This window comes from Suricata suricatta, chromosome 8 (assembly GCF_006229205.1).
Source record: "Suricata suricatta isolate VVHF042 chromosome 8, meerkat_22Aug2017_6uvM2_HiC, whole genome shotgun sequence".
Lineage (NCBI taxonomy): Eukaryota > Metazoa > Chordata > Mammalia > Carnivora > Herpestidae > Suricata > Suricata suricatta.
The window spans coordinates 78191351-78208739 of NC_043707.1; the positions used below are offsets into that span (position 1 = coordinate 78191351).

At 39.7% G+C, this 17389-nt stretch overlaps 1 protein-coding gene across 1 annotated transcript in view; it reads right to left on the reverse strand.

Annotated features, from left to right (window-relative positions):
- Positions 1–5918: 5918 nt before the first annotated feature.
- Positions 5919–17389, reverse strand: part of PTGFR (prostaglandin F receptor) — a 41626-nt gene continuing 30155 nt past the window's right edge. The window contains exon 3 of the mRNA XM_029948976.1: positions 5919–6221. Within this exon, the coding sequence (XP_029804836.1) occupies positions 5919–6221 (303 nt within the window). The remainder of the gene's footprint in view (positions 6222–17389) is intronic.

A 17389-nucleotide genomic window follows, 5' to 3' on the forward strand; every position in this document is an offset into this window, starting at 1 on the left:
GATATGCATATTGAAATAGCCTTATTTGAAAGAGGGAAATAACTGAAAACAAAAACAGCTCTCCTTCAACAGGAAAATTGTTATTTAAATCATGGTACACTTGTACTATGTAAGAGTATTTAGTTGTTAAAAAGAATACTCTGTATGTACCAAAATGGGTTGTTGAAAACCACAAGTTTTACAACACAACAGTATATCTAGTAGAATCTCATTATTTCGGTGTAGACAAGGATAGGATTGCCTTGTTTATGGGAAAGTTAGCACTACAACAGCAGAAATCATTTTGCTAACCTGGGGCTTTACTAATCAGATATTTTAAAAAATAACTTTCCATGCTTTTATAAGTGGAAATGTAAAGTGCACTTCAAATCCAAAATACAGTTCCTTTAGATTTCAATAATTCTGTCTTTACTGTACTATAAGACCTATAGTAAATATAAAATGGCATTTTCATTATCCTTTCATAAACTACCTAGACTGTTAACTAAACATATTTCATGGATGTGAGATTTTTGATAGCATAAAAACCTTCACACCTCTTTCTCATATTGCATAGTGTACCTTTATCATATTGCGTTCAGGTGGTATTTTTGGAGTCAGAAAGGCAGCTCTATCAGAAATTCTTTGCAATAACTCCCTATGGCAGCTTTGAGCAAAGTACTTGGTAACGATGAACGTACATCTCAGATTACTAAGATTTAACTTTAGCCAGGTTTCTGATTTGTTTTATATACTTCATGTTTAGGTTGGAAATGAAAGGACCGTTCTTACTTGGAGAAAAAGAACAGTTTAAACTCCTTCTAGTACTCTTACACCACTTCAGATTTTCTGACCGCTTGATGGAATTCAGTGGCATGGGGTTTTCAAAGATAAATATATTCTATTCTAAGGAAACTGAGAGTGGAAAGACAAAAATGTATTTCAGACATCCTCATTTATTGGAAAAGCAGCCATTCCAGACAGAGCTGCAACTAGGCAATGTTTGGGGAGTGTCCAGAAGCGTCTCTCTTCCTGTTTTTTCAAAACCAAGTTTTTTCACTTTTTATTCAATAGTGGTTTTTATCTTCTAAAGTGTCTAGTAATTGTGAACAACGTATGTGGCATTTGCTCTCCCTTATCTCTATGGCTCATAAGCTACTTACAGGAATGGATCCTAAAGGCTTTCATTCCATGATATCTTTAAATTAAAATAAAAAAATTTAAGTTTAGGTTTGAATTATATTATAGGAAGGCACAAATGGAAAGATTTGACCTAATATGGAAATCATTAGTGGGGTCTACCAATTATTTTCAGTTCTCCTCCTGGGCATACTGTAGTATTACACTAATTTGCCTCCCTTAAAGGTCACAGGGGCATCCCTTGCTTTGTCTGGAGATGTGTGAGCGGAAGTAGTGTGTCTTCCCTCTAGATGGAAGCTCTACGAGCCAAATCAGAAATCACCGTGCCTTCTTTCCCTGCAGCACGGCAAACAACATATAGGGTGGTGGCTGCTCTGAGTCATTACAATAGAAAAGCTCCCTTTCTTTAATGTTTTTTTAAATTTTTTTAATTTTTATTTTTGAGAGATACTTAACCGACTGAGCCACCCAGATGCCCCAAGACCCCCTTTCTGAGTGGACAGAGCCATAAGTGAGACTTTGTGGGGGGTCATTGTTATCACAGACATTTCTCTAATATCCTGACACATTTAGGCCATTGCATTTTGGAAATTTTCAGATTCCCAACAAAATTATGAACTGCTGAGGGCGTCTGGATGGATCAGTTGGTAAAGTGTCTGACCTCAGCTCAGGTCATGATCTCACGGCTCGTGAGTTCAAGCCCCTCATTGGGCTCTGTGCTGACAGCTCAGAGCCTGGAGCCTGCTTCGGATTATGTGTCTCCATCCTCCATCTCTCTCTCTGCCCCTCTCCTGCTCACGCTCTGTCTCTCTCTGTCTCTCAAAGATAAATAAAACATTGAAAAAATAGTTTTTAAATTATGACCTGCTTAGGTGAACCACAAAAAAGAAAAGAAAAGAAAAGAAAGAAAGAAAGTCAATGCCACAGAGAAGTAGGTAGGAGAGACATACCACAGATAATAAAGAAAACAAGGTGAAATTCTTCCTACCAAATAGATAAAAATGGAAGTTTAGGTTCAAGACTTCCAAGCTTTATATGACCTTCCTAAAAATAGATCCTTGATAAACACTAGTCCAAGTTTATTATAAATCATTTGTTTGAAGTTTTAAGCTAAAACACTAAATTACATTAGTTGCATACTGATACAAATAACAAAATATACAAATCACTTTAATCTCATACAGTGCAGCACATACAAGGAACACAAAATATATTTATTCACATAACACATGGCATCTACTATTAAAATGCATCAGTAACAAGTTGAAGTCCAACACTATTTACCAAGTGGTAAAATATTTTGACACCTAGATGAAGAAGTAAGAAGATGTCCATACCCACCTTCATATTCTGACCTTAGTTTATTAATTTGGAGCAATAATGGCAATGCAGGTATAGCTAGCATCAGGTTTCACAAAAAGTTCATCTACATATTTAGCAGGTGCTCTTACCTGGGTTCTAAATTCAGAATAGACACAAAACTAAAGCAGGTTTTTCTTTTACAGAATGAAAATGAGCAAACAAGATCATTTATTCCATAAGACATACGTGTGTGTGTGTGTGTGTGTGTGACCTTTTGGGTATTTTGCACTTCAGGAATACAAACCAGTAAAAGCAACTTCCGACCTTTAGGAAAAATTAGAATATTTCTGTCACCTAGTTAAATCTTTAGTAAAAAGTGTGATGCACTGAGATGCACCTACAACTAACTATGAGTCAGCATTATCTGTCTTTGTAGTCATAATCAGAAAAACCCACATGCTGTTGGCTTTTTGGTTCATTTTTTAAAGTCACTAAAAAAGAAAAAGTCTATCACTAGTAAGCCATTTTCCCAGAATAATATAATTCCCCAGAAATAATAAGATCAAATAGTATGTGAAGTTGTTTTGATACTGCTTTACCCAATGAGAAGGGAAATTCAGTTGCTCTGGTAGTCTAATTATGCATTTTAAAACAGAACTTAGGGGCGCCTGGGTGGCTCAGTTCGTTGAGCATCCGGTTTCAGCTCAGGTCATGATCTCACGGTTTGTGGGTTCAAGCCCCACATTGGGCTCTGTGCTGATGGCTCAGAGCCTGGAACCCATCTTCAGATTCTGTGTCTCCCTCTCTCTCTGCCCCTCCCTAATTTATGCTCTGCTTCTCAAAAATAATAAATGTTAAAAATTTTTAAAAAAACACAGAGCTTAAAATTTCAAAATTAACCTGTTGCACACTATTTGTGCTATTTATTTCCACTAATCTGAACAAATGTACTTTCACGTTAAACATTTATACGAAAGTTATCAATGGATGTGACACTTCATTATTCAACATACGACACGATGTCAAACTACACTGAAATATATAATAACAGGAATAAAATTGTGAAGTCAGATATATGCATATTGTCATGTTCACCTTATTTCATTTTCCTTAGACAAAAAGCCTAAAACAATGTAAACACATATTCTTTTACTTTATTTCTTTTTCAATTTTTGGTATCTATTTCTTGGGCTTAACATCATTATAAAACCAACTTAGTTGCCCTAAACCTACAGTCAGATAATACAGATAATCCTTCCAGGATGTGCGCAGAGTGAGTCCCTGTCATTCCCTACCACCTTACATGCCAGGCCTTCCCACATCCGGTAATGTCTCGTATCTCTTCAGTACAGATACACATGGCCAGGGTTACACGGCAGCAACAGAGCAACCATTGTGCCATTTCCTTAGAAGCCTTAAGGAGAAGAGGCCTGGAATCCTGGGTCACAATGCATGGAAGTGTTTGCTACAGCATCCTATCCAGCATGAGGAGGAAGGATGAAATTTTGGTTCCCTGTGCCTCAGTTTCTAGGACACCAACACTCTCTTAAGTAGCTATGGGAAATAAATGTTTCCTCTAAGTCATCTAAAAGTCCTAGGCTTTAAGTGCTCTTGAAACACATGAGAACATTCATGTAATGTAACAGTAATCAAAAATTGCAATGGTTCTTTAAAGTATATACACTGGATACATATATATACATATATATAATTGTCTATAATTGTCACTTGAAACAAAATGCACAAAAACGTTGCAATTCCATGCTTATTTTGCATAAAAAATTTCTTGTCTGTAATTCAACTGGCAAGTATTTACTGAACATCTTCTATGTGTTCTATATATAAGAATAACCTTTGTGTGACTCTCATTTACTGGTCTTAAGCTAAGAACATGATGTGCCTGTGTGTGTTGTGGGGGTCGGTAGGTGTTTCCTTTCTTTGAATTCACCGGAAAAACTGGTTTCCTTTAAGCCTTAATGAGGTGATTGCTTCATTTCTTTTAATTTATTCATAAGAATGTACCTAAATTCACAAAAGCTAACAACTTCTAATGTAAATTACCAGCCAAAAGCAAAAAGTTGTGAATATAATAATTTAAGTCTAGCTGAACCACACAGAGAAGGTTAGTTTTAAAAAGGACCACAGTTAATGAAGGTAAAAATTCTTTTACAGAAATACATTTCCTTACTATGAAACAGAACTACCTACCCTATGTTCTGATGACCCCAGGACATTTTGAATGATTACTAAATTTTGGGAGGTTGAATTATACAGGCGAGCAAAGTCTAAAGTATCACTGGGAAATGTGGGGAAAGATCATTATCCCCTGATCTCTTGGTCAACCATAATAATCATCTCCAAATGCCTGATTAACGGCCAGTTTTCCCCTTGACACAGGTAGCAGAGGCTTTAAAGATCCCATCTTCCAGATTTAGTGAACCAGCTTTCAACAGAAATTTCTCATATGCCTGGGGGAGTGTGTGTGTGCGCATGTGCGCGTGTGTGTAGAAAGCACAAACACACTAGCTACAGGTAGTCTCTGAATATTATCTATAGACTGTGCTTCTTTGGTTCTCTGATACAAGAACAAGAGCTCAAGCCGAACTCCTTTGCCACCACTTTTTGTACCTATCACTGGGCTTTAAGTTCTGTTTGTTGGCATTACCTGTGGCAGAGCTTCTTAGGATCTGCTCTGCCTCAAATCGTCCGTTTATGTGCTGACACAGAGCCTTTGTTTCTCTAAAAATTATTTGCTGTGCACTAGAATTTTCAGAGGACAAGGAGATTACTTGAAAACTGTGCAAATCTATACCTTCCCCCTCCCCAATAAAAACAAAAAGAAAAACAAAAAACCCTTCAAACAACAATTTACCTCCATAGTAAAACATGCAAGCAGTCATGTTTGTAGAAATGACAAGGCTCGTACTATAGCAGTTCGCCAGGGAAGGCCATCTGTCGGCCATACCTGGTGTAAGGGAGGTCATTATAATAAGCCACAGTGAACCCCATGTGACATGACCATACGTATAAGGATTGAAGCAACATAATGAGGGGTGTAATAGACCAGGTCAAACAGTGAGAGGGCTCCCCTTCACTGAGCCTCATTTATAAGGAACACTTGCAGAGCAGTAACCCCCAAACCACCCATTTCACTGTGCAGATAAGTATTGAGATGTTCTTTGTCAGATAGGCCGAGTAAATACTTTAGACTTCAACATAGTCACTCATTCCAAAAGCATTAAGTAACACAAATAAGCCCAATTTTTTTCCCAATTTGACTCCTCCATGGAATGATCCCACCCTGTTTACCTCCAGTTGACAAAACAAGTGAAAAGATGTAATTACACAGCTATTTGACCAGATTTTAAAAGCTGATTCTGACAAAATGCCCCCAAACTAATTGCTGAGGTCTGAATTTTCCAGTTAGGCTTCCTGTATCTAGCCAATTAAGTGAAATATTGACAACACTTTTAATTTTGTCTTAGACCTACATCGACTTACTGTTCTATTAAACTAGGTGCTCGCTGATTTGTTTTCTCTGTAACTGGTGACTCAGAAATAGCAGCAACCTTTAGGGAATTTTTAATGGAGCTGAGCTCCCAAACATGCAAGCTGATAACATGCTCTCCACAGCAACGTCGGACAAGTTTGTAGAGATTCCTAAGGACTGCCTTCCGTAGTAGAATATACACCCAGGGATCTAAGATTTGATTCCACGTTGCCATTCGAAGAGCAAAAAGTGTTGTTTCACAAGTCTCCAGAGAATGATTTCCATTTATTCCGATGTTGGCCATTGTCACCTGAAAAACAAAATAACAAAATCAGTTGATACAGGCGTTTTCTCCGTCTTATAGTTGTTTCGCTTAACTAGCTAGGCTACAGGGTATCCATTTCACTTTCTGCAAAGTGATGCTATTTTGCAAAATAGTGACAAAAAGAAATGAACAGTAGCAGAAACACTGATGTAGACCTCTGGATCCTTTGAGTTCAAATTGACATTGGAACTACAACAATGATAACATATTTGGCAAGTCAAATGTACACAAACAGAATGACCCAACAGAGGACAAAAACTTAGACCAGTAACAGCCCTTTTCTTACTTTGAGGAGTGGTAAGTTCAAAGGCAACATACATTTACAGGTTTCAATAAAAAAACTAAAGTTTATTTATGTAAACAAATTAAAGCTCAGATAAACTAAAGTGTAGGTAAACTAATAGGTAAGAGGTTCTGTAAGGATGCAGGTCCGATCCGGCCCTCCCCACCGGGCCTCCAAGCCTTCCCAGCCTTCCCGGAGCAGGTAGCGGGCACACTGCCAGGGTGGAAATGCACAAGGGGCCGGTGGGGGGGGGGGGTCCGCGCCAGCGCAGGTCTGATCCAGCCCTCCCCTGTACTTAAAGGGGAAGGCGCCAGCTTCCTGAAAGGGTGCACCTTAAGGAGGGACAACTCTTGCGGCGCCCAATCGGGAGAGGCCAGCCAATACCTTTGACCTTTCTAGAGGCGGGCCTAGTCACGCCCCACGTGGGGCGTCCTGGGCCCACTCTGATTGGTCAATACTCCAACTATTGTGATTGGCTCCCACAACTGCCAGTATTGATGGGGGGGCAGGGATTGGATCACTGTACACCTGTCATCATTTCCTGTAACTCCCCCTCCCAAAGGCATAAAAGGCCCTGCCCTGCCTTTGTTCGGGGCTCTCTCCACGTGGCCAGTGGGTCCACGTGGCTTGTGGGTCAGGTGGAGGCTGTAAGCCCAGCTTAAGCTTGTAATAAAGGCCCTTTGCTTTTGCAGGCATGACTCGGTCTCCCTAGCAGTCTCTGGTGTTTGTTTTGGGGTGATTTTACAAACTTGGGTACAACAGTTCTTAAAAATGAATTTAGAGCATCTGGTACAATTTGCACATGGAAATGGTATTGTTCTAGCATGCTACTTTTAGAATTTTCTGCTTAGTAACCACGTACCGATTTCTTATTTCATATTCCCTTCTCTATATCCCTCACCCTAGCCTTAACTTGGCTAAAATATTCCAAAAATGCAATGGAATTTTCTAAGGGTTTTGAGGGAATGAGTCCCCTCTACACTACCATTTGGTCAACAATAACAATGTAGATTTTGGTCTCATGTATTCATTTCCTGACCACCCATGATGTTAAAGAGCTCACTTTGTGGAATAAGTTTCATAAATGGCCCCAGCCGCGTTAGAACTTGTCCAATCACTGAGGCCAGCTTTGTCTTCCAACTAAATACTGCAGAACAAACAAACAAGAGGGCTTTGAAAACACCTTGGCTATAAAAACAAATAAGAACTAAATGAAGTGAAGGTGAGACTGAAAAACTAAGGGAGGGTTAGATCACTATACCACCAGCATTAAGAGAAGATATAACAAAGCCTAAAACCCAAATAAAAAGAGAATCAAGTCTTTCCTGTCTTCTTAATGGACCATTAGCAGAAAGAAATGTCTTAATTTGACCTGACGATATTAATGGCTGAAGGATGAATGTCCCTCATCCAAGCCTTCATTATCAACGCAACAAAGTACAGACCCCTTAGCTGGCTGGCTCCTAGGTGACCCATCTGAAGTCTGCTGCAGCCCATCTGCCCTGCAAATCTTCGGGGCTCCAGCTGCCATGAAGGCCACAGCTGGCCCAGATGCACCTGCCCTTCTGAGCTTTGGCTTATCTGACTCTATTTTAAACTCCTGTGCTCCCTTTCTCTGCCTGGTAAACCCTGATCCATTCTTCAAGCCCGATGGAAAATGAGCTCATCTCCATGACACTTTCCCCAACTTTACCAAGATGAATTAGCAAGTTGCTCCCTCTTCTGTCCTACCACAGCCCCCTGCCGATCGACAGTTATATCTCTTGCCACAGTGTGTAATAATTATGCATTTATCTCTGTATCTGTTAGCGTCTCTCCTTTTTTTCCTTTTTCCTTTTTCTTTTTTTTTTTTCTAATATCCAGTACAAAAGTTGACACCTAGGATATACCCAGTAAGGATTGGAATGACTAAAATTGTATTATTTTCTATTCATTAAGGCTATTTCTGGAAGCACAGCAAAACTTGTGATCATCCATTATAACCAACTAATATTTTGAGGCTTAAATGTTTCTGGAAGTTTTAATATAACAGCATCCATTAGTGAAGGATTCCAAAATGGTTTATTGTCACTCAAAGAAAGATCTTACATTCCATGCTACTTCCCTGGGAAATGGTTCTTTCCTTCTGGGTTCATTTCCTAGGGAAATAATGTATCAAATTTCAGCCCTAAACATCCTGTAGCTAAATAAGGCCAATTAAGTTTCAACACAGAAAAAAATCACAGTCCTTAGGTTGTCTGGGTGGCTTAGTCAGTTAAGTGCCTCAGGTCCCGATCTCATGGCTCATGAGTTCAAGCCCTGCGTCGGGCTCTGTGCTGACAGCTGAGTCTGGAGCCTGCTTCAGATTGTGTGTGTGTCTCTCTCTCTGCCCCTCCCCTACTTGCACTCTGTCTCATCTGTCTCTCTCTCAAAAATAAATTTAAAAGATTAAAAAAAGAAAAAAAGAAAAAAATCACAGTCCTCACCCAATAAGTACCTGGGTCAGGTACAGGCTCTTAGTCACTGTTCCCCAAGTGAGCCAATAGGATAGAACGAATAAATCTTTATGAGCCTAGTACCTCTTAGAAGAAAGCAGAGCCAAGACTCAGGCAGTTGAATTGAGATATTTTACTTTACTTTATATTTTTTTCTTTACATATTTTTTATCTGCTATGTGCCAGGCAAGGATAGAACGGCAAATGAAGTAGGCACGCGCGCCTGCCCCCATGTAATTTACAGTGTCTATTTGGGGGTTGGCGGGTGGGGAGTTGGCTCAAGGAAGAATGAAAAAGTATTTATCTTGCCTTGTGAATATTAAATGAATGTACTTCCTACTAATTATTAGATATGTTTCTAGGAATCTCAGCGCCCAGCCAAGACACTGGGAACAGTTGGAAACAAAGATGCTTCCTGTAATTGTCTAGAACAGCTGGGCGTGGCTTAGAGACATGCAAATTAAAAACACCTGAGTAACAGGACGCGTGCCTCTTTGACTCTCCTCTCTCCTTGCTAACAGCAGTGTGGTCACCAGATGCGCAAAGACATTGTGTCCTCTGCTACAGGAAGTATATTACTATACTTAGTATCGTATTATTGAAAATTCAGGACAATCTAAGCCAACAAAAGGTAAATTATAGTAACTATGTAATGGAAAAATATGTAAGCATTAATGTTTGTGATCCAGCGTTAACTTTTTAAAAAGCAAGTTACTTAACTGTATCAACTTCCCAATTTTGAAAAAAAAAAAAAGCAAACATGGAATTTTGCAGAAGTGTAGAAAGAAGACCAGGGTGTATGTCGGTATTTCAATTGTTTATCTCTAGACAGTAGAATTACAGAAATTTTTGATTTTTGCCTTTGGTTAATCACTAATTTACTAATATTTTATATAAATCATGCATTGCTTCTGTAATTCTTGCATTTTTCCAAGTAATTAGTTGAAACATACTATTGTACTAGAGAATCAGAACTAAAACTAATGTGGATTATTTATGCATGTCTATGTGTATGTGAATGAGGTGCCACAGAATTGCCTGAACAGGCAAGCCCTGATGACGTCGGCAGGAGAAGTGTGGGGGCTGGGGTAGGAACGAAGAAGTCTGCCATGTTCCTTGGGTTGTGTCACCACTCAACTCACAATCCTTGAGAGGCTCCTCCTCTGGTCGGCCCACCCAAACTTGGGTTCCAGAGAGCTGTGTACAGATTCTCACTCCACACTCTGCCTTTCATTTAGTTTCCAAGTGCTATCTATGGAACTAGAGGAATATTATGTGTTATTTTTCTAAAATATCTTCCTTTGAACCTTGACACATTACAGTTGCTCATCATGACTGATGACTGGAATCCTGAGAAATGGGCCAAGTGTTTGGATAGTCTATGGAAAAATCAGTAGATTAACATGATCCCTCTAAACACTCCACACCGAGATGAGAGAGAAATAATGAAGTCAAAAAAGTATATGGGAGGGAGAGATTGTGTTCATTGCAAGTTGCAAAAAGCAAAATAGATAGATGGTGGAATAAATCATCCATTCATTTGGACCATATAATTATATGAATTATTGAGGTCACCAAAATTAATAAATCTGCCAGGCTACTTTACTAACATTTAACAGTTTTATTCTAGAAGCAGTTTTACCATCCTCTGCTGTAAGTCTATGTAGCTCTGGGCCACTATCAGGACCCCAGTGGCTGCTCACAATTAAAAACAATGGTTAACAGCCACTGGGGACAATAAACTATTTTAAAAAATAAAAATAAAACATTATTAACTTCACTAAAAAAAAAAGGAAATGTTTCCTTTTAGGAATCATTGAAAGAAAAAAACAATGGTAAATTTAAAATCATGTTTCTTTTCCTCTGAGCAAGCATAAAAGTAAATTAACCTAGATCTCACTTATATGTGGAATCTAAAACAAACCAATAACAACAAAAACCAAATCACAGATACAGAGAACAGACCAGTGCTTGCCACAGGCAAGGGAGTTTTGTGGTGATCTTAACTAGATTTATTGTGGCGATCATTTTGCAGTATACACAAATATCAAATCATTATGCTGTATACCTGAAACCAAAATACAATGTTACATGTCAATTTTATCTCAACTTTTTAAGATAAGTAAATCAATCTAGCAGTAAGTAGCTCTTGAGTGTTTACTATATCCTGGTATTGTGCTAGATAGTAATGATGCAGAGATGAAAATTTACAGAAATCCCATCTAACATATATTTTGCTTATGTTTCTAGTTTTTACTCCTCTCTCTCAGGCCAAAATGAAATCTTCTCAAAAGCATATATTCTTCTTTGGTTGATTCTCTGTTGTATCCCCAGCACCTGCCACACGTACGGTAGGGCAGTCAGTATTTGTTGAGTGAATTAAATGAATGAAGTCCCTGTGAGGAGAGCCCAGCGAGAAAGAAGACAACGTTGTAGTGTAATTCAGGCATTTAAAAGATCCCATAGGCAGGGCTACTGACTGACATGTGAGCTCGGATGCGGTCATTGGAAATTACAAGATTTTGCAGTCTTTCTAGTATATCACAATTGTAGTTATTCAGACTTGACTAATTTTGAATTCATGGTGATACCGCTGCAGTTTGTCGGAATTTTCTTTGGCACTATTTTTCAAGGAAATTTAAATGACTACATAATGTAAACCATTTTTGGTGGAATGTCCAACTTCTTTAGACAGCAAGCCATTTTTTAGAATTTTATCAACATCTATTTGCAAATGAACAATGTCTATGACAATTATACATGGTTCTCATCTAGTCTCTGAAGTAAGTGTTTTCACACGTAATTATCTTATTCCAAGAGGCACACCATTCCTTCCCTCCTTTCTGTGATCATAGAACACTAGTTCATGGACAGTTTCTTTGGGGAATGATAGTGTATACAGAAGTACAATCCTCTGATTGCAAGTTACTGTTCCTTATAATATTATCATCCACTGATCTTTAGGTCTGGCATTTGAATAACCACAGAGATAGGGGCTAGTTGTGAATAAGCAATTACATTCCAGCCTTATTGGGTGATAAAAAAAAAATTCCAAGGACTGGTCATTCCAGCAGTTATGGGATTCTGGATCATGAGAAAGGCAAAAAGTTTCCCATGAACCAGAACCTGCCACCTAGGAGTGAGAGATACAGCCATGAACGCTAACAACAGAAACTAAAACTGAGTATTTCCCTGTGCTAGGAAAGCTTTTGTGATGTACAGGTCAGATAATCTTCTGAACAACCCAGTGATGTGTGTACTGTTATCTGCATCTTACAGATAAAGAAAGTATGGTCCAGCAAGATAAGGGACCCATCCATGGTGAGTGTCAGAACCTGAATAAAAGCCTGTCCAGGGCCCATCTTCCTAATTACTATGTTAGACTGCCTCCGGGCCCTGCAGTTTACTGGCTCAATCCTCTGCCAAACTTCATCCATGAAGAGTAGACGGAGCCTCCGAAGGACCAGGAGACACTCAGGAAGGCACTTGCCTGAAGGCACAGAGACCTCACAGCAACCACATCAAGGGAAGGTTGTCCTTAGAATCTGTTTCAGCATCAAGAATAGTGCCTTTCCTGGCCCTGTTCCTGCCTCTTCTGCCAACATCCCCACCCACCCTGAGGGGTGGTGGGGATCGAAGGAGAAAACAATGTTAAATGGAGGCCCTGCTCCAATTATAAAAGTGTCTTAAGAAGACCTTCTTCTTCTCCCTTCAGATTAACATGGATACACACACCCTGCCCCTGAGAAAGGCCAAGGATACAAGGCAGAGGCAGGTAAACAAGATTTAAGACTGAGGTCTCCTAGCCAGAGGGATCCAGGGAATTCTGTTCAAAGTGTGTGGCCCAAAGCTGGAGATGATGTAGAGTGCACAGTTACGTGTCCACGGGATCACTACCACCGAGACACAAGTTCATACTTCAGAAAGTAAAGCAGGAAAGTCACTGCAGGATTCTAAGGGCAAAGGGAAACAAAATCCACTTTGCTTATTATATACACAGAACTGTCTACATCACTTCACATGAGAAGACAAAAATCACAGAATCTAAGAGAGAGCAGGAAAGTTTCCTTCATCCAGTTCAATCCTCTGCATAAATTAGAAATTCCTTGCAGGTGTCTTTAAGCATCTTTAAGACTCAGCCCTACTCATGAGAGAATCTCTTCCATTTAAACTGTGTGAGTTGTTGAACATTCTCTATTATCATGAGCTGAAATGTACATATTGTAGTTTTGGTCTTCAGAGCACCGTGGAATAAGTGCTGTCGGCTTTTCATGTACTCTTATAAATAACGCTAACTTTTATCTATTTCTCCATTTCTTCTACTGCTCCTCATACAACATGGCTTGCAAATGTCTGGCTATCCACCTCTTATGCCCTAGTTTCTCAAACTTCCTTTAAAAAAATTCACTGCCCAGAACTAAAGTTAACACTCTCTTATACAGTCCGATAAGTACAGAGTTCAGTGGAACAATCACTTCTTGAAATCCGGACAAACCACTCCTATCTGTGCCTCCAGGATTATGTCAGCCAGTTTCCCCTTGTGAATAGATCCTAGCTTCCAGCACATTACAGGAAATAAGCTTCTTACTTATTAAAGGTACTCCTAATGAATATGTGGAGCAAGACAACCTTCACATTTTCCTGCTTGCTTACAAATAATTCAGACTTACGTGCATAGATGTATAAATATTTAGATATAAATATGCACAGTTATACAATGTATCTGTGTCTATCTCAATGGATTTGTTTTGTGATATAATATCTATTTCTGGAGCCTCAGATGTCAAACCCGAGGTAGGACCCCTGTTTATGCTCTTGTTTGGTGTCTGATCACTTAAGAACCAGAGCATTATTTTATAGGCGCCTAACTTGCCCTCCAGACACAATTAACTTATTCATTTCTCTTATTTCAACTTGTTCATTGTATTTGTCAAGTGTTTCATAACTGCCACCACAGGTCATTTGCCCTGTCCTTCCCTCACCGGGCAGGACCTGTCTAAATCCTCCCACCCTTCCCAGCCCATCCTCCCCAGGAAGTCTTCCCTAAGTCATGCTATGGCTCGTACTCTCTCATTCTACATTCTCATGATGCTCCCCACCACCCCACTGGCATTGGTAGACACACTATCAGTACCACATATAAAATATATTATAACCAAATCATGTCAGCCTAATAGTCCTTCAATTATATTGTAAGTGTCTTATGTCTTTAACTGCCTCAAATCCATCTCCTCTACTTTTGACAGGATAATTGGGAAAAGACTCCCACAGTTGAAATGAGAAAGACATGAAAAAATAGATAATTCCAAGCACAGAATTTCAAAAGCTTAAGCAGAAAGTAAGTCAGGCAGCCCCAGATCCAAGAAGTAAAGGATTAACTGAAAGAAAAAGATAAGTAAATGAAAGCTTATGTGGACTTGTGTCTCAAAGAATGCCTCAGGCCCTGTGACCATTCATCTACAGCCTACCCAGAGTATTTAAGACTAAAAGAACTGGTACAATTAAAGTTAGTTTTAAATTTTTAATTATTTAAATTTTTATTTATTTTGAGAGAGAGTATGGGTGGGAGAAGGGCAGAGAGAGAGAGGGAGACAGAGAATCCCAAGCAGGCTCTGCAGCATCAGCAGAGAGCCCAATGAGGGGCTCGAACTCACAAGCCATGAGATCATGACCAGAATCAAAATCAAGAATGGACACTTAACCAACTGAGCCACCCGGGCACCCAAAATTTTAAATTTTTTAAGGGGATTAATCAGACATTTCCCCAGAAGCCTTTACTGTTGAGGAAGAGGTCCCTCGTCTCTGCTCAAATTGAGAATCATTGCAGAGGGTAAAGAAGAGGCACAGATGCAGAGATTCCCACCTGGCCAGATCCCAGAAGGTTTGGGGGCCTGGGGAGGGGTGAGGAGGTACATTCAAAATGCTACACCAGAGACTTCTCTGCCTTAGAGGTCCTAATCCTGGCTAGAAGTCTTCTGCCATCCCTGCACCTCCTGCGTCAGCTGTTAAATCAAACTTGCTCACTAATCAATGAGTTTGATCTTACTTTAGAGAGGCTTTGGCCCACCTACGGCTGGCCATTGACTATTCCTGTCTGTGGGTGACAGCACCAGCCACAGAGGTTGGAGGGGTGGGGCAGGAAGACCAAACTAGTCCACTGGCGTGACTTAGGTGCTGTAGAAATGATGGGATTCCTTTGCCCCAAAGTGCCCTCAAGAAAGAGAGAAAGGGAAAGGAAAAGCCCTGTTGGTACTTTATATCTTTTAACTATTTCATCCTCATAAAACTCCCAGGGATTGTTACTATTTTTCTGATAGTGCAGATAAGAAAACAAAATCAGAGAGACATTAACTTGCTCAAGTTCACACTGCTGGTTGGTAGAAGAGGCAGGATTTAAACCCAAGTCTGGGGCACCTGGGTGGCTCAGTTGGTTAAACACCCAATTTCAGCTCAGGTCATGATCTCATGGTTCACGGGTTCATGCCCTTGTTGGGCTCTGTCCTGACAGATCAGAGCCTGGAGCCTCCTTCGGATTCTACTTCCTCTCTCCCCTCCCCTGCTTGTGCGCTCTCTCTCTCTCTCTCTCTCTCTCAAAAATAAGAGTAAACATTAAATAAGTAAACATTAAAAAAATGTTAAACCCAAGTCTATCTGGCTTCAAAGCTTATGATCTTTTACCAAACCATTTCCAGTAATGAAACCAATAATTGTACAATACAGTTATGAACAAGATGATACAAAGAAATTAATAACACTTATGAGTACTTACTATGTTCCAGGCACTGTCTTAACATATTTTGCATCTATTATCATATTAATTATATTTAATGATAATAAACACTCCTTGAGGAAAGCAGTGTTATCCCTGTATGAAGACGAAGGAGCTGATGCACCGGAGAAGTGCAGTAACTTGCCCAAGGTCATGGCACTAAAATGTGATAGGATCAGGATTTGAAGAGCTGCAGCTGGTGACTGAAGATGCATGTGTTGGTCTCCTTGGCACTCACAGATCCCATATTTAACTCCCTAGGTTTCTATCTCTTTCTGCCCATATCTAGTGTTCCTTCCAGCTGATTTTCTGGTAGGGTCCCCTCCCTAAGGATAGAATAAAAGGGAGAGAAAACTCCAAGGTTACCTGGCTACACACCTACATGTCAACATCCCTCATGACCTTGTAAACTAAAACTACTTAATCAGACTATATGTTTGTGTGCGTTACCATATATGGAAGACAAAGAAATTAAGCGATGTATAAAAAACTATGCCGTGTAATGTTCAGTGCTAAGTTCTTCAGGAACGAACCCAACTGAGTGGTGCCAGCACAAATGAAATTGCTTCCTAGAAATTAAAAAGCCTCGGTGTCACGACTCTCTGTGCAAGAATCCTGCTACACATGTAGCACTCTGTCACTCAGTATTTCTATTAATGCATTTCACCAGTATCTTTTGTGAAAATCAGGAACATGTGCTATTAAATACCTTGCTCCAAATCTACTGTGCCCGTAACAACAGATGTAAGTGATAGGCAGGGTCATGTACCACACGTGGATTATGCTCTAAACATTGACAATGATAGATGTGTAAGACATTTTCATCTAAAATGTTGTAACTAAAGTAGTTACTAGCAACTAATCTATGAGCTAAAGAGAAAAGACCTAGTTGGAAATTAGTAGTAGTATTGGAGGCACACTGTTTCAGGAACAAAAATCTGCTTTGACTTTTGGCAACACTGTTTCTTTTTTTTTTAAATAGTTTATTGTCAAATTGGTTTCCATACAACACCCAGTGCTCTTCCCCACCAGTGCCCTCCTCCATCACCACCACCTCTTTTCCCCCCTCCCCCTCCCCCTTCAACCCTCAGTTCGGTTTGTATTCAATAGTCTCTTAGGTTTTGCGTCCCTCTCTCTCCCCAACTCTCTCTCCCTCTTCCCCTCCCCCTGGTCCTCCATTAGGTTTCCCCTTTTCTCCTGTTAGACCTATGAGTGCAAACATATGGTATCTGTCTTTCTCTGCCTGACTTATTTCGCTTAGCATGACACTCTCGAGGTCCATCCACTTTGCTACAAATGGCCATCAGCAAAAGCAGACTGCAGCAGTAAGGTATTTCAGGAAACATCCCCTCTGAAACATACTATGTCTTTCAAAGAGAAGTTTCCACCTGGCAAAGTTTATTATTACAGAAGTTCATAAAGATTTTCTGATGCATTCTCTAAGTTCTAGGACAATAATTTGTTAATGAGAATTTTTAACGAAATGAGTGTGCTTTTAAAAGTGAAAAGATATCCATTATCTATTCTTCAGCTGTCTCCGAAGCAGATTCTACAGCTCCATCTACCCCATCAAGAAAAATATTCATCTGCCTTGTGGACTCCTTTATCCTCAGTGCCACACTCAATA